Source organism: Oreochromis niloticus, linkage group LG20 (genome assembly GCF_001858045.2).
Source record: "Oreochromis niloticus isolate F11D_XX linkage group LG20, O_niloticus_UMD_NMBU, whole genome shotgun sequence".
Lineage (NCBI taxonomy): Eukaryota > Metazoa > Chordata > Actinopteri > Cichliformes > Cichlidae > Oreochromis > Oreochromis niloticus.
Genome location: NC_031984.2, coordinates 20072469 through 20097931, shown reverse-complemented (window position 1 = coordinate 20097931; position 25463 = coordinate 20072469). Strand labels below are relative to the sequence as shown.

General features: G+C 42.2%; 1 protein-coding gene across 4 annotated transcripts in view; it reads left to right on the top strand.

Annotated features, from left to right (window-relative positions):
* The window catches only part of l1cama (L1 cell adhesion molecule, paralog a), a 44326-nt gene that overhangs the window by 15628 nt on the left and 3235 nt on the right, over nt 1–25463 (top strand). For 3 of the 4 annotated variants that reach the window (XM_005478093.4, XM_005478091.4, XM_005478092.4), the window contains exons 2-27: nt 6736–7101; nt 8230–8244; nt 9845–9947; nt 10435–10637; nt 13527–13649; nt 14012–14182; nt 15178–15292; nt 15581–15765; nt 17578–17709; nt 17790–17936; nt 18025–18136; nt 18478–18641; nt 18751–18910; nt 19082–19206; nt 19388–19489; nt 20372–20569; nt 20652–20722; nt 20817–21042; nt 21158–21273; nt 22470–22686; nt 22934–23056; nt 23321–23497; nt 23583–23696; nt 23838–23987; nt 24404–24535; nt 25241–25313. In XM_005478093.4, coding sequence (XP_005478150.1) covers nt 6972–7101; nt 8230–8244; nt 9845–9947; nt 10435–10637; nt 13527–13649; nt 14012–14182; nt 15178–15292; nt 15581–15765; nt 17578–17709; nt 17790–17936; nt 18025–18136; nt 18478–18641; nt 18751–18910; nt 19082–19206; nt 19388–19489; nt 20372–20569; nt 20652–20722; nt 20817–21042; nt 21158–21273; nt 22470–22686; nt 22934–23056; nt 23321–23497; nt 23583–23696; nt 23838–23987; nt 24404–24535; nt 25241–25313 — 3584 coding nt within the window. In that variant the 5' untranslated portion in view covers nt 6736–6971. The remainder of the gene's footprint in view (nt 1–6735; nt 7102–8229; nt 8245–9844; nt 9948–10434; nt 10638–13526; nt 13650–14011; nt 14183–15177; nt 15293–15580; nt 15766–17577; nt 17710–17789; nt 17937–18024; nt 18137–18477; nt 18642–18750; nt 18911–19081; nt 19207–19387; nt 19490–20371; nt 20570–20651; nt 20723–20816; nt 21043–21157; nt 21274–22469; nt 22687–22933; nt 23057–23320; nt 23498–23582; nt 23697–23837; nt 23988–24403; nt 24536–25240; nt 25314–25463) is intronic. The other variant, XM_005478094.4, reaches the window with a different exon arrangement.

The window sequence follows — 25463 nt, the reverse complement described above, 5'->3', positions numbered from 1 at the left end:
CAAACAAACAAACAAACCAAACAAAAAAAAGAATGCAAGGAGTGTAGGATGGAGCAGGAGACATGAGAGGGGAAAGAGAGAAGGTCACTCGTAATAGCTCTTCCACATAATTTCATAATGCCATGATTGCCCCTATTTACTCTGGCTAACACCATTAACTCTCTGCTGTATGGACACTAAAGCATTATGGCACAAGAAATAGCTTCACAAGCTGTATACGATCACCACTGGATGCTCCTACAATACAGTTTACACAACAGTGTGCCTGTAAGATATATGATGTGCATAAGTGTGGAATTATTTCGTAGTGTGCTGCAGAACCATTGTGTGTTTTATCTTACCTAAGAGGAAGTGTGGTGTGTGTGTAGGTTGGGTGGAGGGTATCTGCATGCAACACATCTTATATCTTCAGCGTGACACTGAGGGTGTGTCTGTAATTAGCGCTCTTTGTGCTGCAGGCACAGACTCTGACTGATGCTGCTGCTAATGAGGCAAATGACGCCCACGAGCAGAAGTTAAGCAGCAGTAAGGGTTTATATTTGAGTATGTGTGAGTACGAAGTCACAGTGTGTGTGTGAGTGTTTGCATGCACATACAGAGCGCACAGCAGGCTTTAGTGTACAGAAAAGATTTGATTTGCTTCCTTCTCATTATCTGTGTGTGTGTTTGGTTTTTTTTAAGATGGAGTTTTCTGTTTCCTTTTAATTTTATTACGTTTAATTTCCAGGTGAAATGAAAGGAAATGGGAAGTGATTTTCATTGACCACATGTTGAACCTGTTTTACTCCCCCAGAGCAAAGTCTGCGCCCATGTTTTTAGCTACCCAGTCGCAAAAACATCTCCATTCAATTTTTCCCCGCTTTTTTGTACATACATACATTTTCATTTCCCACAACCAGCTGACTGACAGGCAAGACAAGTAAATTGTCTTATCAGTTTTGTACTTAAGTGCGCAGCAACTAGCATGCCAGAAGGAGAGAGTCAGAGGCAGCACTCCATCTGCAAGACTGGCTCCATTAGCTGATAAGAGCGATTAGCTGACCTGCTGACACACAGACTGATCTTCACTGATACACGCAGCAACAGAGATGGGCTTATGTGCACCTAAACACATGCACACCCACACACACACACACACAAACCGGGAATCTGATACACTATTACATGGGGTAACACCCCTAATGTTGATCATTAAAGAGCTTTTACTGGTCAGGGTTCCCATAACTAGATCTCTCTTCCTTTAATGTCATTTAGGATTCACCTTTCTTTAAAAAAAATCTCTGCAACCTACTTCTTTCTCTCTTTGCTTTCATTCACGATGAATTTATAATTTTTCAGACTTTTTTGTTCTCAACTTTGTTGTTAGCCCCACCCATCTGGTCTCCCGCCGGTGCTGCCCTTCTTTTCTCTTTGTTGGTTTTCCTTTCTCGTGCCTGCATCCCTTCTTCCCTCCATCCACCTCTCCTGCATCTCTCCGGACCTGACGGATATCTTAATGAGTCCACTCCCTTCTCCTTGAATTATTCACCACTATTTTTTCCTCTCTTTTTTTTTTGGTTGTTGCCACCATTCCCATTGTATCTTAAGGGGAAAAACATCAATAAATAAACCGCGCCAGAGGTAGCTTCTTCTGCAGTCTTGGTAATACGCTGAATAACTGTGAAATAAAGAGAGAGAGAGTGAGAACAGAGAGGTGAGGAGCACTTTGGAAATCTTGCACTGCTGTTTTGCAATTTAACTTTCTGTTGTATAAGTTTGTAAATTATTTAGCCTTATAATCCCTGAATTTGCAAGCTATAAATATGTGCAAACAGTGAATATACGAGCACACCCAGTAATTACACTTGTGTGTGTGTGCTGAGAGGAAAGTCTGTCAGTTTGCACCACTCAGTGCCTACGTGTGTGTGCATATGTAAGTGATACCGCAAACCCGATAGTGTCCATGTGTGTGAATAACTGAATTTGTATGTACAAGGGGGGATGCAGAGTGGAGACCATGTTGTTATGGCAACCAGGGTAGGGAGGGAGTGGGCGGTTGCCCTCACTGCTCCTCTGACAACCTTTATTTTCTCCTGCGTTGAGCCACTCTAATATTAACCCCTAATGCATGTCAAAACGAAGGGAGGGGGGTGAGGCCTGTAGTGAGGTGGGGTCCTCGAAAACAGGTGCGCGTTTTGGAAAATGATGGCGATGCTGTGCGGTGTGCCTTCTGCCATCATGCTTGACACCAGTGGGAGTAGTAAAGTATGCAACTGCTGAGCTTATGCTAATAGTGGTATTGATAAATTCGCTGTCTGTGTATCGTGATTTCAGATAAGCTGTAGCTCTGCAGCTTTTTCCAGCTACTAAATTTCCATTGGAGTCGACTGTGGATCATCAGTCTTGAGATATATGTTACTGGGCCTTTCAAACAAAGAGTGCTGGCATGATGGCACTGGGAAGAAGCTTTATAGCACAGTGGTTTCCCCCTGTGCTATAAAGCCACTTTTCCATTAAAGTTGCAAATATTGAATTAACCAACCACGCTGCCTATTGTCCAAGCTAAAGTGCTACACCAGCAGTTTATTAAAGTGATGGAGTGAAAAGGGGTTCAATGCAGAGAAAAGAGGAGAGAGGAGGAGGGACTCTGAAACGTATTGTGAAAAGCGATCAGAAGGGAATTGAAGAAAGCTTTTAGTGTCGGCTACCAAGAGGGCTGACACTGAAAGAGAGGAGAAGACTGATGATAAAAAAATGGTGACAGGAAAATGGGTGCTCATCATTCTTGGACAGTTCCTATTATAAAGGTGGGCTCCTAAGTAGAAATGCTTTTGCAAAATGCGAGAAAGTCCTATAAGAAAGGCAATCTTCACAGCGGTGAGTGATTAATAACAAATGACTGTGTTAAAATTGGGGAACAGAGCGGAAACAGGGAGCTGGTATTATTTCACATGATTTGTGGTATTTTTCTGCTGTAGCGACAAAGTGGGCCGGAGACTGGTCTCACTGCAACAGGCTCATGCATTAACTATGACCCTGCCAGAGAGAGGAAGAGGGGAGGGTCTGAGGGAGAAAATCAGACAGCCACACCAAAGGCAGCAGGTATGGACGGTCACTGTCAGTCTGGGACCAAACCAAATGTATGGCAAGGGGAGTGGATGAATTATGAATTTGGGTGAATTTAGGGCAAATTGTGCCGACAGGAAGAAGATATCTATGAATAATTCACTCTGTAGGATGCCTGATCATCTACCCCCCACTAGCATCACCTTGTTTCACAGACACCCCGCCTCGCTCGTACTCGCCATTGACCTTTGCAATTTCTCACTGCCCTTCTCCTGTAACGCCTCCAACCATCCGTCCTCTTTCTTTAGGTACTTCTCCCTTTGCTTTTGTCTAAATCACACCATCTCTCCCCTGTCCCTCTATCCACTTCTCTCTCTTAAAAAAAATAAAAAAAATCTGATGCTTCTTCAGACAGAAGAACCCTCAGGGAAGAAGAAGGGGTAAAGGGGGGCACGTATTCATTTATTTTTCTCCCCCCTCCTTCCGTCCTGCATCTTCTCCTCCTACACGTCTTCACAGCTGGAGGTAGTTAATATTTAAAAGCAAGGCATGACAGGACACGAGACCTGCACACATGCTTGAACACACCCACACATGTTCACTCGTGAATCCAACAGAGCGGTTGTAGCCGATCAAAATGTGCTGCAAATTAAAAAAATAAAAATAAACACATATATCTATATTTATGTGGCTTTCTGCGTCAAGGGGAAGGAATACCAGCTATGTTCATTAACAAAGTAGCTCCTCACACGAATGCATGAGGCTACGTATAAAACAGGAGTGAAATGATGTACTTGTGGCTGACTGGCATAATGGAGATGAGAATATATGTGAAAGTCAAGACCTGATTAGACTCCTGAGGTTTGATCCTGTGTTATTGCCCCACCTTCTTCATAAACAAGCGAGCCTATTAAGCACAGGAAGTGCCCGACAACGCCCAACATGTCTGCTTAATGCTAATTACAACATTTTGCAGAGGAAGGATGGGTGGGATCTTCTCTCTAATGGGTGACAGGGGGTGACACATCACAACAGCGCTGCAGTGGTTAAACTTTACTAATGATGGCAGTACTAACAGCATAATGCAAAATGTTTGAGTTATTTGCATTTTCTAGGCAAAATGCCTCAAAGCAAAGCATGAATATTTAAAGGAGCTGCTAAATCGACTCGGTCGATTCGGCTTGTTTGATACACGACCTGTTGGTGGCTAATTTTCAGCAACGTTGTAGCAAAACAGAAATGACCTTGCCCTCGGATCTCAACACAATGCTGTTCACTCTCCGGTCTCTCTGTGATTGAATGACTTTTGATGGTGCCCGTTGACATCCCAGTGGTGATAATAGTTTTTAAAAGCACTCAAACACCGTGAAGGTTCATCTCAGCCCAGCTGCGAGCAGCCATCCCAGGCGTGACCTTTGACCTCGTCAAATGAAGCAGGTAACAGGGATGGGATTGGATCACTGACAGCTGCACAGCGGACGCCCTGAAGAAGTGAAATCAGACATCTGCTTCAATGACAGTCTCTTGCTCCTGTGATAATGGAGCGACCACGAGGCTTCATGCTGTGTACACAGTGTGGAAGCTCTCTGTGTGTATGCGAGTGCGTTAGTGTGTTAGTGGGGCTGAGCGGGGCTTCAGTCTGGGCGATCGGCATGTTTGGGTGGCAGGGTTGGCCTCGTTACATGGCAACCTCTCAGCCTCAGTCTCATGTGACAGTCATTTCTTCACCATTCCCATCCCATTATAGTGTTCCCCTTTACTGCTCCTCCTCAACATGACTGGAATATTCTTCTGCAAGCTTTGCCTCCTCCTGACTAAAGCCCACTGGACCATGCCCTTTTATCTTTTTGATATCCTCTGTCAGACCACTCCAAGTGTCTGTCTGTCCTCTTTCCTTTCTGTCGGTCTGGTCATGCATTACAAGCTTCTTTTGTGTGTATCCCTGTGCGTGTGTGTGTGTGTGCACGTAGCACACTCCTTTGGTGAACTGTGATTGGCAGAATGACAAGGTATAGCATGCCTAATCATTAATCAGCGTCTTGCTTTGCTCCACACAGCGCTCCCTTGCCATCTCCTTGAATGCTAGGCAAGCTCTCACTTTAGATTACATTAACACCAGTATTAATACCCTGACTAGTCCTGCTTTATTCATCCCCCTCTAATGGTATTTTGGAGAGGCCGATTTAAGACCGGATCACTGTAATTGGCTCCCTGTTTCCCAAGAACAACAACAACTAAAGAGGCTTTAAGCCGACAGAAGGACTAAAGAAGAAGAGGACTAACAAGAAAGTGAATGATGCACACTGATTTGAAGATCTTGCACATGTGTGTCTATGTGTGTGAGTGGATGGATAGGATTAGCGTCACAGCTGTCACCCTTTGTCATCCCTCCTCTCCTCCCTCACATCTCTCCACCCAGCCCATCAACCTTTGCTCCCCCCTCTTTTACTCTCCCTCTCTCCGTCTCACCCCTCCCTTGCTCCTCTCCTCAATCCCACTTTCCACTTTTTATCCTTGCTAAAGTCTTCCACCTACTTCACCCCTCCTCCCCCTTCTCTCTCCATGTTTTCCATTCTTCTGACAAAGCAAGCAAGTGAGTTTAATGGCTCATTTAATCCTAATGCTGTTAGTTTAAACGGCCTAACTAAAGACTTCTGTTTGGTCTTTAATTTAATCTGAATGGATCTTTTGATGTAGACAAATCCCACATTCCTGTGTCCTTTTGTAGGATATTGTTCAGCACAATGTCTGCTGAGTGACACAAAATCCACAATAAACACATGACCAGCAATTATCCACTAGATACAAGAAAATGAACGATAATCACCACTCTCTATCGTCCTCCCACCCACCACGCTCTTCATGCTCTTCATCTCCTCTTCTCTCTGACCTTCCCCCCACTCCCCAAGGTCACTCATCACTCTGCCGTGGCAGTGCCAGCAAACAACGGTGAGCGGAGCCAAAACTCCTTCGATCAGGCTGCAGAGCTGCCAGATCAGCCCCTCTCTCTATTATCGCCACTTTCTTTTGTCTCACATGCACGTCTTAATCATGGCGTGCTATAACAGCTCTTTGTGTGTGATACTGAGTAGTGTAAACAGTCAGCGGGCTGCGCCACGTGGTGCCGCGGGGGAGGACAGCCTGCATGTTGTGGCGAGGACCGACTCCAAGGATACAGATGGAGAATGGATAGACTAAAAGGAAGGGGTGGTTTTCCTCACTCACCACGACTGATAGCATCTTTATCGCATACTTAGCACAATACTATCACCCCAGTACACTACAAACTGTTCAGTTCATGCAATGCAGCCCTGACCAGTCAACCTAATTATCAACTATTTGTTTGTCTGTCTTGCGTATCATCAGATTTATATCTCCATCACTCTGCATTTGCCTGTCTGTAGCCCATCTGGGTGCTGGGAGGCTCTGTTCAGCTTCTTGTTGTGGTATTCAGCCCATCTGTCCTGCTGACTGGCCTCTCCGTACGGGCCACTGGTCATGCAATTAAAACCAAATAGTTCTTTTCTTTTTTTCTTAATAGGAACAGGTTGGTGGTGACTGATTGGTTTGTTAACTCTATGTCTCAGTCTGTCTGTTGATCTAACCACATGGCTCTGGGTATTTTTTCTCCCATTCTGACACATGGCCCCTCTGTGCATCTCCTTCCCTGTTTTCCTCTCTATCTTTCAGAGCAGAGACCAGCAGGAGGGCGTGGACCTGGTTTGAAGGGGAACACTGAAGGAGAGGGGAAAACAGAGGGAGAGGACAAGAAGATCAAAGGCATATGAGGCAAAGCCAAGGCCTCTTGCACAAGAAACATTGCCTCACACTTGCTCAGCACGAGTCTGTGTGTGAGTGAAGTTGCTCCCTGTGTGCATTTTACTGTAAGTGTGTGAGCAGGTGGGACTTTGATGGGACAGTGAGCAATGCCTGACACGCAGCGACAGCAGGTTGGCAGTAGGGGGCAGTGCTCCAGCTGCCTCCTCCCCCTTGTCCTCATCCTTCTCTCCCTTGCAACCCAGCCCAGCCAAGCAGCCATAAATATTCCCCCCAATTGTGAGTACTGATTCATAATATTCCTATTAATGGGTTGTGAATGCTTCCATGTGGTTCAAAGATCTATTTGTTGTGGTAATTACATTGTTGCTTCATCAAAGGGCTCTAATAATAATCTTTTATCATGATTAATTAGTGCAAATGAGCTGAATGAACACGAGTTTCTCTTTCAGTAACCTCAGTATTCAGTGTTACAGAGCTCCGTTATGCTGTAAATACATAACAGAACACTAGTATTTAGAGCTGGGGTTTCTTTGGCTAGGCCTCCTTTGTGCCTGTGTGGCGTCTAATTGCTTTGCAGTTGATCCTCCCCTACTGTATTGATTAGTCCTACTATTGATCTGGTTTCTATGGTGCAAACCAGAATCTGATTGGCGAGTAATTCAATCAACAGTTGAGTTATACAACAAAAAATCCAGTGATGTTTATCCTCACTCCCCTCCTCGATGTAATATGTGGGCATTAGAAATACAGCTGAGTTTGTGGCCCCACAGGGAAATTGATCTTCATCTCCTCTGCTGCTGTCAACCTGCCCACAAAGCTCCAGCAGAGAGACAGAGAGAGAATATTTCCTCCACTGCTGCTTTTGTTGTTAACTCTTTATCTAAGACTACTTGCAGTGAGTCACAGCCGCCTACACTAATTTCAAAAGTGCCTGTATACAAACACATGCGCATCTCTCAAATGCTGATGAATGCAGTAAATCTACCCATATGGGTCCCCGAGGAGGCTAGGTGACAGCGAGGTGAGAGGGTTGAAGGGATGAAGGGAGGATGATGGTGAGGAGGAAGAGGAGGAGGGGGGAGCAGGTCAGAGATGCAAAAGGTCAAGGTGTCTGGTGCCTTTCAATTAGGAAGCCTGTGCCATGTCAATAAGAGTCACTGAGAATGAATGATTAGGATCAATAAATGGCATACCTTAGGATCTGTGTCAAGGAAACAGGGGTTAAAACCTACACCCTATTAAAGGCGATATTACACCGCTGCTTTGTTCCTATGTCATAAATACTATTCAATGCTATCTATCTATCTATCTATCTATCTATCTATCTATCTATCTATCTATCTATCTATAATAAAAATATTTTCCTTCATTTCCTTGACTCTGCCCACCACTGTGGACTAACAGACCGCATAAGAGATCGTAAGTGCTTTTACGTTTATTGATGTCTTAATGTGGATGCTGGCAATGTTTACTGCAAACACTTTAACTGTACATTTAATTTATTAGAATGTTTTTGTTTTCCATCCAACACGCATCAAACAAACTATACTTCAGTGCTGAACTTAAATGAGTCCTGGCATCAGTGTGCCCTTTCAGTGTTATGCTGCTAGTGTCTGTGTTTTATCCTGCGTTTGTGATCGCATGTGAGGACGTGTGTGTTTTATTTTCAACAAGCACCTGCGTCTAGGTTTGGGTGTGTATATGTGTTTAGCCTCATTGGCTCCCGGTAGGTGAAATTCCTGCAGGAGAAGGGAGGAGGAAGTTTGAAGAGCTGCTGTCGGTTAGGAGGCAGCGGGGCTGTCAGATCAAAGACACGAGGAAATAAAGAGGAGTTAAAGCACTAAGCACCAGCTCCTCTCCTCCTCTTCTGCCAATAATGGAGCAACGCCCGCAGCCCAAACTTCAATTTGATCAGCTGAGGAAATGGGCTTATTTCCCTGTATCAGTGGGAATTCTTTCATTAAATTGCTGCAGTTTCCCTATCCGTCTCTTTCCAAATCTCTGCAAACTTGCCCCTTGTTTGTTTTGTTCCCTCTCTGTCTCTGCGTCTTTTTGCTCAGTTTTTCTGCCGCACTGCATGCGCTCTCTCTTTGCTGCACGTTCATCTATCTCTGCTGTCTGCTTAGCTCTCCATCTTCATCGCCTTTTTCTCATCTACCGCGCCCCCCCTCTGTCCTTTGCCTTCCTTTACCCATTTACCTACATAATATAAATTTATCTCTGGCTCCAGCGCTGTCTCTTTCCTTTAAAGTCAAATTAAAGACTCTACTCACAAGTATCAAGCTGTGGCTTCTGTTCCACTGCAAAGGAGAACAGTGTGAATAGTTCCTGAAGATATGATATGAGAAAAACATTAAAATTTGGATTGATTTTGAACTATATAACCACAGCACTGTGGTTTATAACATATGTAAAAGACTCAGACATGTTGGTGTTGTGCCCAAAAACTAGTTTTTCTGTGCATATGTAAATGCCACATTTGCTTTATGGCTGCTGTGCACAGCCATGATAAAGAAAGATAAACCTGTTCATTTGGTCTTTAAAAAAATCCCTGCTTCATTTCCAAGCCCACTTTTTCCTCCCTCTTTCTGTCTCAGTCTCACAGGGGACACCGTGCTATATACCTCTTTTATATGAACTCTTCCTCTTACATTATGCTGTATCAATTTTCTCTCATCTCAACCCATTTATTCCTCCTGCTCTCTTGCTCTTACTCTTTCCCTTGGCCTACATTTCATCTCTATCTCAGGGGACTCTTTTTAAGAGATATTGACTGTATAGTTATCTGCAGCTGTTAAAATATGGAAATAAGTGGTGTCTCTGGTTATTCTGTGAAATTTGCTATGAGTCTGAGATGCGTCTTATGCAATCTGTATGTTAAAGCTGGAGATATAGCAGCATGCATCATGGACACTCATCATGTGAATCTAACAAAGCAAAGCCTGCAAGTCAGTTTGGGGTGTGTGCATTTACTTGTCTGTGTTGTGACTCGACTAACTACGACTTTTGATGTATACAGTCAAGAGGCCTCCAGTGATCAAAACACAGCCGGAGTCTGTCACCGTATTTAGCACTGAGGACTTCGTCATGAACTGTGAAGCCTCTGGCAACCCTTCACCCATGTTAGTCAACACACGCACACACACACATTCACAAACATAAAGATCATGGTTTGATTAAGAATGAAAATGCTATATTATTCACAGGGGAGACCAACTATTGGTTATCTGGAACAGTGACCTTCCTTCTCCTTGTTCAGCTGACATCTACATATTAGCATTACATGAGAGCACAGCTTCTCCCAGTCAGATTTCTTGTTCCATTTGGGGATAAATGTCATTAAGCCCTCGAGCAATCTTTTCAAAGTGTCTTAGCTGCTCTGAAGTGGAAAAGTGCTCCGATTGCCGAGGAAAAGATGAATATCACAATTACAGCACGAGTTCTAAGTCTGACTGGGGCATCTTGTGTAAATTTTGCAGCTATTCCTTTGTGCCCTTAAATTAAGCAACATGTAAGGACACCCTATGTGTGTCATCAAAGGGACAGAAATGACTGTGGATTTAATATTTGAAAGAAGAATCATTCAGCCTCTTCTGTTTTTTGTTTCAGCTTCCGATGGGCAAAGGACGGAGAAGACTTTGACCCAGGCAGTGACCCAGAGCTGAAGGTTTCTGAAAGCTCTGGCTCATTCGCATTCTACACACTTAGCAACACCATGGACACACTGAACAAGTACAAAGGCAAATATGTTTGCTACGCGTCCAATGAGCTGGGGACAGCTGTGTCTAACGAGGCCATACTGAACACGGATGGTAAGAGCACGACTCATGAACCACTGACCGCTTTGACGAAAGATATAGTCGTGAAATTTTTGCACCAATTTGTAATTGTTTGTCCTTGCCCTCAAGGCAAGAACAACATCATTGAAATACTATCAAAGATATAAAACATCTCTATGCTAAAGAGCAAACTGCATCACACCAGAGGAATTACCAATCTCTTAAATGTCATTTCCTGTGTTAGCTCTCCTATGAATGCCTTCAAGGTTCAGTTTTGAAGCGAGCTGCGGTATTTGTTGATTTATATATGGTTGATTTAAAAAGCTGTGAAGGGAGACAGTGCTTTTCCTGCTTTATACAGCGCTCATCTGTTAGCAGATGGGGCTCACACTGAGAGTTCAGAGTATTGCCACCTGGAACATAATTAGACGCAATAACGTGATAATCAGCATATACACAATCATCCACACACATACATGAGGACCCCTGAGCAAAAGTAAAGAGCACCTCTGCACATCCATCTACCTGAGTGACTGGCTCGCTCCTGGACGACCTCATCCCTCCACAGTTTCCCTGACAACGGTTTCCCCAGAAACGCTCTTGAGTTGATGTCATGTGAAGAAGCACTCTTCAGTAGCTCCTGTGAGGTTATCAACGGATGGGAGGAGGGAAAGCAAACATGTATCACTCACAAATTAAGTCTTTTACAAGACAAAAATAAAACAAACAATGGTACTATCTCTGTATTTGTAGAATCATCAGAAGTCAGTATTTTTAATGTTGCATAACAGCAGAAGAAAACTGATGCACGTCAGCTGAAAAGCAAATACTACTAGAAAAATTGTAACTCTGTTGATCTCAATAGATGTACAGATAACACATATTATACCACCTCTACATAGATATATGTACAACAATCAACACACCAGACTGCAGCCTAATAGTAGCACAGAAAAATTATAGTTATGTGAAGACTAATTAAATGCATGTACACACAGCACTACAGTGGCATGGTGGTTCGCACTGTTGTCTTACAGACTCCTCATTGTGTCAGTGTGAATGGTTGTCTGTCTGTGTTAGCCCTCCAACAGACTGCCTACCTGTTCAAGGTGCACCCCACCTCTCACTTGATGGCAGCTAGGATAGGCTGTAACGCCCAGTGACCAAGAAGTGAATAAATGGAAGAAAATTGTTATAAGCATGTAGGCACATCAGCTAACAGTTGAGATATCCATAATCCTAATAAACAAGACAACTTATTGAAGCCCCAGAATACGCTTTCCAAGTGTTATACCCAATAGGCCTGTTTTTAGAAATGTTTCTGGCAATAGAGAGTCTCTCTTTGCTGTTATTAATGCAACTCTTGTGCTAAAAAGTCCTTAGTCTCAATTTGCATGCTATGTTACCCACATACTGAAATAACCAAGGGCGTTTTATCAGGTCGACTACATATGTGGTCTTGTGTGAGAATCTGCCCAGCAGCTTAATTTTTTTCTGCCTGTCTGTGGATGTGAGACGTGGTCCACTTTAATCGTGACCTTAAAGTTCACACAGTAAAAAAAGAATGTTTGTGGGGGAAGGAAGTGCATTGAAATTTGTCTTAATAAACGTGCCGGACAGATTACTTGACTGCTTCATAGCCAGCTCTCAGCTGACAGTATTGACAATGAGCAGGATGTCTTCTGCTTATTTGAGCAGCTGGAAAATAGGCAATAGGCAGTGATCGAAACACCACCAGCTCTTTTGCAAAACTCCTCTCCAAAGATCCTTCTCACAAAATCTTTAGTTCCTTTCCTTTAAATTTCAAAACTCTTAATCTGCTTGGCTCATCCACAGACACTGCTATAGTTTGTCTGTTAAACATTAGTTTTTATTATTATATCTGTGGCTGTATCATGATTTGAAATAGGATGTAAAATTCTGCTATGTATTCAAGATTAATAAGAAAAGATACACAGCTTTGAAGGGAACCATCAATTTTTTTCCCTGTTAGAGCCATCACAGAATGATTTTTACAATCACCAACTGCTTCCACCTGTAAACTTGTTTTGTTTTTACCAATTTGGCAAATTTCTTTATTTTCACACACAGATAAGGAGCAGATTATCCTGGGAAAATGGAAAAGATGGTCATGTTTCACATCAAATATGTAAAGTTTCATTGAAAACAAGGACACTCTAATAAGAGAAAGTTTACTACATATTAGTTTATATGTTATTTTAATATGATGTATTTTTAAAAACCAACATTTAAAATCAAGTATTTTTTATTATTAAAAGAATGCATCTGACATATAACTGAGTACAACTTACAAAACAAAAATGTTTCTAATTTATGCATCTCACTGTGTTGCATATAAATCATATGATGAACAGTGTGTCATTTACTACTACGGACACTACAGCCTGAAACACGCTGCACAAAACTCGCCTCACAAGCCTGAAGCATAACTCATCCTCTTACCTGCAGCAATATCATATGCCTGGTATACATAGTACTTATAAATAATCAAATATAGTAAAGTAATGTTTATGTTTGTTGTTGTTGCAACATTATTACATGTTAAAGACATAGCACAGTTTTACGGACAAAGTTGACAACTTCAAAAATTACATGTTGACATGAAGATAAATTCATACATTCAAGTGATCCTCATACATACTCATACTTATAATTACAACCTAAACCTGTGAGAACTTTATCACTAGGACCAGCTCATATAAAATTACAGTATTTCCTGGAATATAATATTGTTTTACACATGTACAGTAAAGCTGATTTTGCCTTTGCAGTGTGATTGACCCGCACTGTATTCGTTGTTCGCGATGGCTCGTGTAAGATTGTCTTGTTGAACGTCTATATGAGCTCGTCCATCACCTACGTTTTTACAAAGACCTTTTTTCTGTCTTGCCTCCCTTTAAGTTCCCCCCTCCCAGCAGAAAGATAAAAAGGTTGATGAGACGGCTGACGAGGGAAAAAGTTTTATTCTGAAGTGTAACCCCCCACAAAGTTCTATGGAGCCTATCATTCACTGGATGGACTTAAGTGAGTACATTATCTTTCCATCTCTCTGCTTCCATTACATGCTTCCTGTCTCCAAGATTTTGTTGTCCATTTACCGCTTCAGAGAAAGCTAGTTAGCAATTTACTTCTGCATCAATATTATCAAAATTTCTCTATTTTGCAATATGCTGTATTTCTGCAACATTTTTTCTCTAGTGCTTTTTTACAATCCATGCAGGATCTACATTTTTCAGCTCCTCTCATCCTGTTGCATCTGTATCTCCTGCCCAATCTATATCCTGCTGTTAATACACCCCTCTGTTATTGTAATTATTTCTAATTCTTTTAAGCAGTTTCAATCATTTTGTCAACATTTTTCTCACTTCTTCTTTCCCTTCTTTCAGGGTTACGTCATATCGAGCTTAGTAAGCGGGTGATGGTGGGGAAGGACGGCAATCTGTACTTTGCCAATCTGGAAAGTTCGGACAGCAGGGATGACTACACGTGCAATGTCCAGTACCTGGCAACACGCACGATTCTGGCAAAAGAGCCCACCTCTCTGAAAGTCAACCCCTGTGAGTTTTGTTGAAGATTATCTAAACTCATCTGACTCAGATTAAGCTGATCTAACCTGAATTAAGGGTGGGTTCCAGTTAACAACAGCTTTATTCAAAATTTAAACCCCCCAAAAATTTCAAGGTCTTAAGGAATAAGAAAATTCAAGGCAATTTAGTTCACATTGTTGATTTTCTGATTGTGTCTGAAACAGGATCAGAAACAACAAAACAACAACTGATCATCATCTATTCAATGGCTTCTCTGTGGTTGAAACATGTCTTTCAGAACAGTAAATGAGAGTCTCATTGTGGTGCTAGATTTTTAATAAATCAGAGGATCCCAGTCAGTCTGGCCTAATGTCTGGAAATCTGGCTTATCTGTACCAGCGTTCCATGAATCCTACAACTATTGATACACTCGGAACTTTAAACAGGAGTTTAAATTATTCTCCAAGCGTGTATCATGGTTGTTAAAGTCATTCAGTTATGGAGCTGTTTTGAAAAATAACCACTTTACATTCATACACCTCTTAAAATCTAACTTCTTTCATTCTTAAGGATATATCTGCTATATTTAAATGCCATGTGCAGTATATTAGTTGAGGCCACATAATTAAACTACACATCACCATGTGGTGGCATGTTGTGCTGACCGAAGCAGTGACCAAATCCAGTAGGTCCCACTGAGCCAGCAGGGGGTCTTCCTCTGCTCAGCCCATATTGTAATGAGATTCAGTTCACACTGCGATGTGGCTGCCAGCAAGTGCGACCCAACTAGAGGTCAGAAAGATGAGCACATGTTAACATGAGACCTCTGTGTGTGTAGAGAGTCTAGATGATGGTGTTTTGTTAGAAAGCTAAAGTCTATCAACAAGAATCCACGCCCTGCATCTCTACTTGTGTTCCTCAGAGTCTTTAAAGTGGTTGCTGTGTCAGCAGCAGAGCAATCTAAAAAAATTACCCATGCATATGTATGAGTGTTTCTCTTTGTGGTTCCTCCTCTCTTTGTCCAGCCAACTCGGTGCTGCGGAACAGAAGGCCCCAAATGATGAGACCTACTGGACATCACAGCACGTACCACGCCCTGAGGGGACAGACACTAGAGCTAGAGTGCATCGTCGAAGGCCTGTGAGTGTGTCAGCCTGCACATGTGTGTGCTTCCAACCCCTTTAATCAGAAAACTTAAGCCTTCAATCTTACCTGTCTCTCATCCATCCACCCCCACCCTACGCATTATTCCATTATGTCTTTCGCTTCTTCCTGCCAACTCTGCTTCCTGCTGACATCTTGTCTTAATGGTCCTCATCATTCCTTCCGGCATTTCTCTTTCTCTCTCTGCCTGCTTGCTTTGCTCTATGTCCTCTCATTATTTTTCTCTCTTCTCTTTAATCCCTCCATACATGTCGTCCTTTCTAGTCCAACTCCAGAAGTGTCCTGGATGAGGAGGGATGGCGAGCTGTCAGAAACTCGGACCACCAAAGATATGTTTGACCGCCGCTTGCGCTTCACTAATATCTCGGAAAGTGACGGGGGTGAATACCAGTGTATAGCTGAGAACTCCCAAGGGAACACCAAACACATTTACATGTTGACTGTGGAAGGTATATCTCTTGCTTTTCCCTATTACACCCTCATTCCCTCACACACACATACACACACATATATATATCTTGAGAGATAGTGAAAAAATACACAGCATGCTATTATTTTCCATTACATATTTCTAGGTTGATATTTTAATCTCAATATATATGATGTGGTTTGCTGACCATTAGAATATTTTCTGTGTTTTTCTGTGGGTAGCTGCATAGACAGAGACCTCCCTCACTAACTTTTTTTTGGAACTGCCATAAATTTGGGTTGTTTGTGAGAGCCTGTTAAAAATAACATCAGTCACAAGAGATGCCACAGAAGCCGAGACGTCTTGTGGTTCACACTACACTATCAAACTGCAGAAACACCAGATCCTGCCATTTCCTCAGCTCCCCAGTGTCTTTCATAAGAATAGCTCTGCTTTGTAAACTTCCATGTTGAAACTAATGGGGCTCATTTTAAAGTGCAACCTCATTTAAAAAAAAAATCTATAACAATGTAACACAGCTGCTTGCAAAAATGTGCTTTTTTCATGTTTCAGAAGAAGTTTACCACTACGCTATATCGCCTCTTCTTTTAACAACACTCTGTAAACTCTTGGGCACTGAGGAGACCAATTAGTCTGAGCAAATTACAAAAACGTTTTCCAACTCCTGACTAATTAATGATGCGCCAAATGTTTGCAATGCCTGCCAGGTCCAGACTGCAGACATGACACAGAGACTGTTGTTATGTGGTTTGGCCTTATATCGCCGAATGCTTTCTCTGGGGAGGATGTTGTTTGGGTGGCAGCATATGTCCCACAAAACTTTTTATATCGCTGAGCATTGATGGTACCTTCACAGATGTGCTAATTATAGTTATGTACACCCGTGCCACCAGAGATTATGGCTTTTGAACAGTTTAGTCTCTTTAGTCTTTAGTGTGGAGGATTCACTTTTCATGCTTTCCAAGGAAGAATTGTTTCAGTTTGAGAAGAAAACTGAAATTAATTGAGAAAATGAGACTAACACAAGCTGCAGAGAAAAAACGTTACAGATTATAAACCAGGAAACGATAACACAGAGTTGGACACACAACAACACACATACACTTTGCACAAGAAATTCAAAAACTGAAAGCATCAATATTATTAACTAAAAAGCTAAAAAAAATAATCCCCCAAACCAGAATTAATAATAAACAAGGGCACTCAGAGTGTGCAACTGTCCCCGAAGGGCAAGGGCTAAAACATTCAGGTTTTATGCTGATGTCAGCATTGGTAATATGGAAATTTAGTTTAGTGTATTAATCTTTTTGTGTCATTGTGAAGTCATATAATGGATATTAAAAATTAATGTTTTAAAGAGCTAAAACAATGACTGATATATTGCTTGAAAAGTTTGGAGATGGAAACTAAAGCTTTTTCCTAATTCATGTGGTCCTGAGCTTTGCCCTATTACCTTGAACCATTACATACTAAAATGGTGTATTTAATTATTTTAAACCATATGTTTGAAGCAGAATTTGAAGAAGTCTTTGGCTTCTCTAAGTTGTAAAATCTTGCGATTTTAAGATATATTCATGTGGTGTGTGATTTTGCGAAAGTCAGTTGCATCTTTGTGATGTCATAGGGTTTTATATAAAACAAAGTGTGTTGTAAAGCTCCCTCCATGACCTTTTTTCAAGGTCAACAATTTTGAATTTAATTATGGACAAAGAGCAGTGTTGTGATCACTTGCTTCATTTTTTTTGCCTTTGTTGATTTGTAGGTAGTAGAACTTCAGTCTTATAGTATTTTGCTTGTACTGTTCAGGACTGATATATTCTGTCACTTGCAGCTGCACCTTATTGGATCAAGGAGCCAGTCAGTCAGCTATATGCCCCAGGTGAGACAGTCAGATTAGACTGTCAGGCAGATGGCATTCCCTCTCCTATCATCAGCTGGACCATCAACGGGGTCCCCATCTCAGGTCAGTGCACACACCTTAACATGCGCCACCACACATCTCCCGGCACTTAAGATGTACTGACAGGGTATACTCTTTAACAGGAGTTGATAAGGACCCTAGGCGTACTCTGACAGCAAGCGGATCTCTGATCCTGGAGGATGTGAACTTTGGAGACACTGCCATCTATCAGTGTCGGGCCTCCAACAAACATGGAACCATCCTCACAAACACCAATGTTTATGTCATCGGTGAGTGCTAGTTGTTACGTGCTGTTTGTTTAACTGAATTCAGAGTTTGTTCTCTGTGTATCTCATTTGTCTTTGTGTGATGTTTCAGAGCTGCCTCCCCAGATCCTTACCGATGATGGGAATACATATGCGTATACAGAGGGCCAGAAGGCTTTACTGGAGTGTGAGACCTTTGGCTCTCCTAAACCAAAAGTGATATGGTGAGGCGGTATTGCATATTCCAGCGCTTACTGGCAGATTTTCCTATTAATACATTTTAAAAAGGTGATATTATTGCGTGGGTAGGTCTTCATATGCATAAATTAACAGCTAAGTGTTGTTACATCTGGGCTGTGACTGTGAATTCTGTCAGTGTGGCAAATATCCAATCAGGCTTTGCTCCTTGTAGTAAAACAGGAAAAGTGGCATTTAAGTTATTCAATTTATCAGCCGCTGCAGTTGCTGAAAAAACTTCACCCGCCAAATTTCTGATGTGTGTGTTGGTTTTTAAATTGATGTGTGTGTGTGTGTGTTTGTGTGTGTGTGTGTCTGCGTTTCACAGGGAAAGAAACAACGACAGCTCCTTCCTTCTAGCAGATCGCAGAGTTAACCCTCTCAGCAATGGGTGGCTCGAGATCGCTAATGTCACCCACAGCGATGACGGGATCTACACCTGCACTGTGCCAAATTCCAATTTGTCAATCAGTGCTGAGCTGGAAATATTCAGTCAGTGACACTCACATGCTTAGAGACATAGTAACTCTTGGCAACTTTATTTATTACTTGTACCTCCTGCAGCTTGTCTCAGCATTGTATCGTTTGCTTTCTTCCGCAGATAGGACAGTGATACTGTCACCCCCACAGGCTCTGAAGGTCCAGGCTGGAGAGAGAGCCATTTTCACCTGCCTGAGCCTCGCTGACCCCAGACTCGACCCTCCTTTCATTCAGTGGAGAAAGAACAACCAGAAGCTGGCTGATTCCAACAATGATAAAAAGTGAGACATTTTTATATCTGAAAATAAAGAGGATAACTTTGGAAATCATAAAAGGATGATTATGCTTGTGAGCAATTTGCTTATTGGGGTGGGGAATGAAGGATAAAGGGGAAGGATGATGATAATAAATTGTAATTCATGATGATGATGACAATGACTGTATTTCCTCAGGTATACAATGGATGGACCGGATCTCAAAATAGCTGATGTGCAGCCAGATGATGAGGGAGTGTACACCTGTGAGATCATCACAAAACTGGATGTAGCAGAAGCCAGGGGTACCCTCACCTTATGGGGTAAGACCACTGACCACATATGACCACAAACTGACAAATGTCCAAACCCTGTAAACAACAGGCCTAAAAATCATTCTGTAGTATTAAACTCACTTATAACTTATAAACTCATTTAAAACCTTTATTGTGCATGTAGTGCATAGGTAGTCATGCTAGTAATAATATTGTTGTCCCCTATCAGATCGTCCAGACCCTCCTATCCTCCTACAGATCTCTGATCCTAAGGATCGTACTGTCACCCTCAGCTGGACTCCTGGAGACGACCACAACGGCCCAGTGACAGGTGCAGTACAAACACATATAGTTGCACACTTTTAAGCACTGACATGTACAAAACCTTATACTTCACCTAACCTTAAAAGCTACATATTAAGCCTATCTCTGTCACCACAAGGAGGACAAATCCTCATGACTGCAAAACCCCCACAACACAATCGTACAGACATGCACAGACATAGCTGTCTTTCTCCTACTTCAGAGTATTGGATTAGACATAGAAATAGGGAAAATGGAAGAATTAGGTCAGGACATTGTCCACAGTTGCTCTTTCTCACATGAAGCACACAGCAGGAGATCTGCCATATTAGATATGTTCTTAGTGCTAGAAACACACTGTTAGTTTTAGGCAAGCGTGGCATCCTTTTGGGGTGTGCGGGAAGCGGGACACATAACATGACAACCTGTGACTGTGTAAACAGACTGTCTCTACAACAATGACAAAAAAACACAAGAATACAGACACGCACACAGTTTGAGTGCTCAAATCGCTTAGAAAAGCTTATAGCTATCCTTATAGCTATACAATAAATTCAGTTCAGTTGTATTCATGTAGCGCCAAATCACAACAACAGTTGCCTCAGGGTGCTTATATTGTAAGGTAAAGAAAGAAAACAGAGAAAACCCCAACAATCAGGTGACACCCTATGAGCAAGCTCTTCGGCGACAGTCAGGAGGAAAAACTCCCCTTTTAGCAGGAAGAAACCTCTGGCAGAACTATGTTCAGGGGAGGGGCAGCCATCTGCCATGGTCGGTTCGGGGTGAGTCGAGAAAGACGGGATAAAGACAGACACAAATGCAGCTTTATGAGTGTTGAGTGTTTAGTTATGTTTCCATTACTTCCTTGGGATAACGTCCTTTCTCCATCATTCCTTGACTTTTGTCGTAGAGTATGTGGTTGAGTTTGAGGACCAACGTTCGAATGAGAGCGTCTGGAAAATGCTGGCCAGAGTTAGGGAAAACAAAGAACGGGCCGTTCTCTCCCTATGGCCCTTCATGTCCTACCGTTTCCGGGTCATCGCCATCAATGACGTGGGCAAGAGCGACCCCAGCAAACCATCTGGAATACACAACACACCTGCTGAAGGTAAAAGCCAGGGATCTGTAGCTATATGTTTATGAACTGTCAATCTCAAACAACACTAAACCACCTTGTTTGCTAATCCCAGCTCCAGATAATAACCCTGAAGATGTCAAGAGTGAGTCCATTGAACCGAACACTCTGGTCATCACCTGGAAGGTATATCTCTTACCTGAATGCATCATTTTGTCAAAGCGGTTACTGATAATCTTTGAGAAATGGTCTTATTTGGCTGCTGTTCCCATCTTTACAGAAAATGGACAAAACCGAGGTCCACGGACCTGGCTTCAAGTACTGTGTGCAGTGGAGACAAGCAGTGGGAGGTGGGCCCGACTGGCATGAGAAAAATGTAACAGAGCCGCCATTCCGTGTTGACAATGTTGGGAACTTCTCTGCGTATGAGATTAAAGTTCAGGCTCTCAATGAGATAGGGAGGGGACCTGAGCCAGACCCAGTCATAGGCTACTCGGGAGAAGATGGTACTATATTTTTTTTAAAAACTATTATTTTTTCAGCAGCACACTTTTCTTTTCCTGGGATTACTTCTACTTGGCATTCTAACCCGTCTCCTTCCTGTCTGTCGTTGGCGCTCAGTTCCTTTAGAGGCCCCAATGGATGTGGGTGTTGAAATAATAAACAGCACTACAATCAAAGTGACCTGGGCACCTATAGACAAAGAGACGGTCAGAGGACACCTGCTGGGATACAAGGTACTGCCCCAGTATCTCATCTGTTGTTTGGCCTGACGTATGCATGAATAATACATGAGTGGTTTTAAAGTGGAGGCAGACAGATCGTAGCTTAGCGGCGTCAGGGTACTTTGTAGTTTCAAGGTTGTAAAGCCCTTTCTCCCCCTCAAAATATATCTCACACTCTAGAAATACTCCTTAACTTTCCTTTTATTTTGGTCTTTTATGATTCATGTTCTAGTAAATGCTCCATCCCTGTTTTTAAAGTCTTAGAGAACCAAATGGGAACATCAACAGAGTCATAATATAAATGTAAATATAAATGCAAAAAATGTTACAGTTTCCCTCATTTGCTTGGGCTCAGTTACTGAATGAGAGCTAAACCTGTCGAAATGATGAAGAGCATCATGAAGAGCATTTAGTTTTCTTTGTTAGGCCTTTCAAATGTTTCAGAACACTTAAACAAATGTCTCATCCCAGCTTTGTGTGTTTTGAGATTTAATTATTTTATTTATTATTTCTATCATCCAGATAGTTTTAGCCTCCAAAATATGTTGGCATGTAAATCATCCATGCAGAATACTCCATATAAATGTCCAAATCTGTTGGTGTAAGCCGTATGAGTACTGGATAATATTAAAAAAAACAACTGACTGCAACAATGTTAGAGAGGAATAAGGATGTGTGGTGGTGAAGCAAGGAGAAGAAGTTTTAATACCTGTGGCCAACCATCCAAAGCAACGGACAGAGCACATGAGAGGGAAGAAGAGAGTGCAGGCAGGGTGGAGTGTCGGGGTAATTTGTGACACAAGGATAGCAGCAAGTGTGAAAGGGAAGGTCTACAAGATGGTAGTGAGACCTGCTATGATGGATGATTTGGAAACTGTCCTTCTAACAAAAATAATTAGGTTAGGAGCAATCAGGACGTGCAGGGTTAGAAATGAGAACATCAGAGCAACGGCTCAGGTTTGGAGACAAAGTTAGAGAGGAAAGGGGTAAGGATACGATGAGAGGGAGGGAGATAATCCACTGTGGTGACTTATAATTTGTTATCCTGCCAAACGGAAAACATTTTGAGCTGTTTTGGGAGATTCATCTTCAGATTCAGTAACTTCAAAACTGTTCAAAGAAATGTGCCTGAGCAATTGAGATAAACTGTAATTTTCCAAATATAAATAAAAAAATAAATCCTCATTTGTGATGTCCTCTTTTGCCAGATCCACTATACCAGGAAAGTGCATAGGAGCCACCACCGAGGCCGCAGGGCACAAGAGTTAGAAAGCACTGTGGTGGTGAAAACGGAGCCCAACGAGAAGAAGAAAGTGATCAGTGATCTGAGGCCGTTCTCCAACTACACCCTTAAGGTGACTGTATACAACATAAAGGGAGAAGGACCCTTCTCTGAGGCGCTGCCCTTTGAGACTCCAGAGGGAGGTGAGAATAAATGGGTTGAAGGGGCTAGAATAAGGCTAGAAAAGGGAGAAGTGATGACAAAGTGGTTAAAGATGTTTTATTGCAGATGATAAAAATAAGAGGTCAAGAAACATGGCAAAGGGAGAGGGAGAACTATAGGTATAAAGAAAAAAGAAATGAGACTGGTAGCAAGGGGTGATGACAGAGTGATGTGATGATAGATATTACTAAGTGCATTATCATCATGCATTTTTTGTATTTTTGCTAGTCCCTGGTCCTCCCTTGACCCTGACCCTAGACAGCCCATCAGAGACAGAAATGACCCTCCACTGGACACCTCCTGGCCAGCCCAATGGAGTGCTTATTGGATATCTGCTGCAGTACCAACAGAGTGAGCATGTGTCTATTTCAACCTTGCCAGCAAAGTGAAAATTGAGTAAAATCCTTCAAGTTGGAAGTTCTACTATGCTGCAATCAGGCATTGGAAAAACGAGCAATGCATCTCCAGTGAAATCAATAGTGCTAAAAATGTCAAAAGGAAATCATCCCAATGAGCTTATCAGTCAGTTGCTTGTCACCATGAACAATACATTATCCATACATGTGTTGACAACCAAAAAGTGATTAAATGGTTTTTTGGCACTGCTGTGGTCAGTTACAGAGAGTGATGACAGCCCCATGCAGGTGGAGACAATAGATGACCCCACAGTCACCCACATCACCCTGAAGAACCTGGACCATAAGAGCGACTACCGTTTCTACCTCAGGGGGCGGACTGCTGCTGGGGATGGAGTACCTATAACGATGAAGGGTGCCACTATGCTGGATGGAGGTATAAAGCCGATTCAGTCTTTTAATATGTAAAAGCTAATAAATGAAACAAAAATTTGATTTGCACTTGTCTGAATGCATTACAGTAGTTCCTATGGAGATCAGCCTGTCTGTGGGGGAAAACGCAGTTAACTTTAGCTGGGTACCTGAAAAGAGACACAGGAATGTTGGTTTCCAGATCCAATACAGCAACAAGAACGGTATAATATTCACACTTATCTGTGCATAAGTTACGCATCTTTGCATTCAACCTTTTAAAAGGATTATTACCTTGTGGGAGTAGCTACACAATCCTGAACAAGAAAAGAAAGAGACACAGGTTTCATGTTGTGCTTCTGCAGATGGCAATAAATGGAAGGCGACAGAGAAGGTGAACTCCTCTCAGTCTTTCTACCAGCTCCAGGGCTTGACTCCTGGCTCCCAATATTCTTTCCAATTTATCTACAACAACACAGTCTTCTTCAACACTGATATCAAGACAGAAGGAACAGGTACTATGAGCCTTCATTCATCCTCTTTCCTTTTATCCCTACTGCTCTCTCCTCTGGGTTTCCCGCAGCTAAAAATATAAAGCCTGATCCTACAGAGAGTGTCTTGCAGTTCTTTCTCTGCCTGTGAAGTGCTTTCAAAGACTTTTGTGAAAAGAGAGCTTGGTTAGCCATATGAAATGATCCATTACTTGTGTTTGTTTGCTGTATTTTGCTGTATTCTTTGGTTCCCTGGTGAAATGCCAGCCTGTCAGAATGCATAATGATCTGTCTCCTTTGCTCTAGATTCTACTCCTTCTTTTATCTTGGTCTCCCTATCTGTTTCATACTTTCCATTTGCCGTGTATTTCATTCCTGCTTCCTGTTACCAAAAAAACTCTAACTCCTTTTTCTACCACCTTCTTTTTTCCTCTCTTAAGGAGTAACAGAGATGCAGCCAAGCTTTGCAACACAGGGCTGGTTCATTGGCGTTGTGAGCGCCATTGGACTGTTGTTGCTGATCCTGCTCATCCTCTGCTTCATTAAGAGGAGTAAAGGGGGAAAGTACTCAGGTCAGTGTGACCTACCCTGATAAGTGTTTAATATTAGGAGAGCTATTAAACTGAAGCTTGACAAGCAGACATTCTCCCTTTTTAAAAAGTCCACACAAGCTTTGTGTGGGCAATGCTGGCCAGTCTGGCTTACTGCACCACAGTAAATATATTATATTGACTGGGGAGAATACTGCATGTTCTTTTAAATCAATCCCAAACAGTTTGATTAACTTTCAGTGGTTCCAACTGTAAATAACTGTCCCATTTCACTCAACCTGCTTTCTCATGCAGCTGTCATGTCAAACGTGAGACAGACCTCTAAGCTTACACTTCCTTGCTGTGATAGTAAGGAATAATCTCTGGCTCTTTCTGAAAAAGACAAAAAAAAGTAAAAATAATGGTCCATGTCTGACTGAAAAAACAGACTTTTAGCAATTTTCACATGAGAGAGAAGTGAAGACAAACCAAATAATAAATCTGATGATACCTACTGCCATTCTAGTTAGCTGTTATATTTTTAGAAAATCAGTGAGAACTTAAAACTATAATACAGATAAACTGATAATATCTACAGATAATCCAGCTTTTTTGCTCCACCTAATCATCCTTGATGTTATCTTGCTTTTTAATAAAACTTCACTGTTGAGATTTGAGACTTTAGATAGAAACAAGATAGAAACAAGATTAAAATTTGCCTGATAATGAAATCTGTCACATTCTCAGTGAAAGATAAAGAGGAGGGCCCGATGGACTCGGAAGCTCGGCCCATGAAGGATGAAACTTTCGGAGAGTACAGGTGTGTCACCTGAATGTACGCTGTTTCTTGAATGCTTTGTTATGTTTCTGCACATTGATTTCTAACACAGCCCTGATTCCCTCAGCACTGCTTGGTTTTCCTAACCCTCTCTGTTCCTTTCATTGTCACTCTCCTCCCTAATGCCTGCCC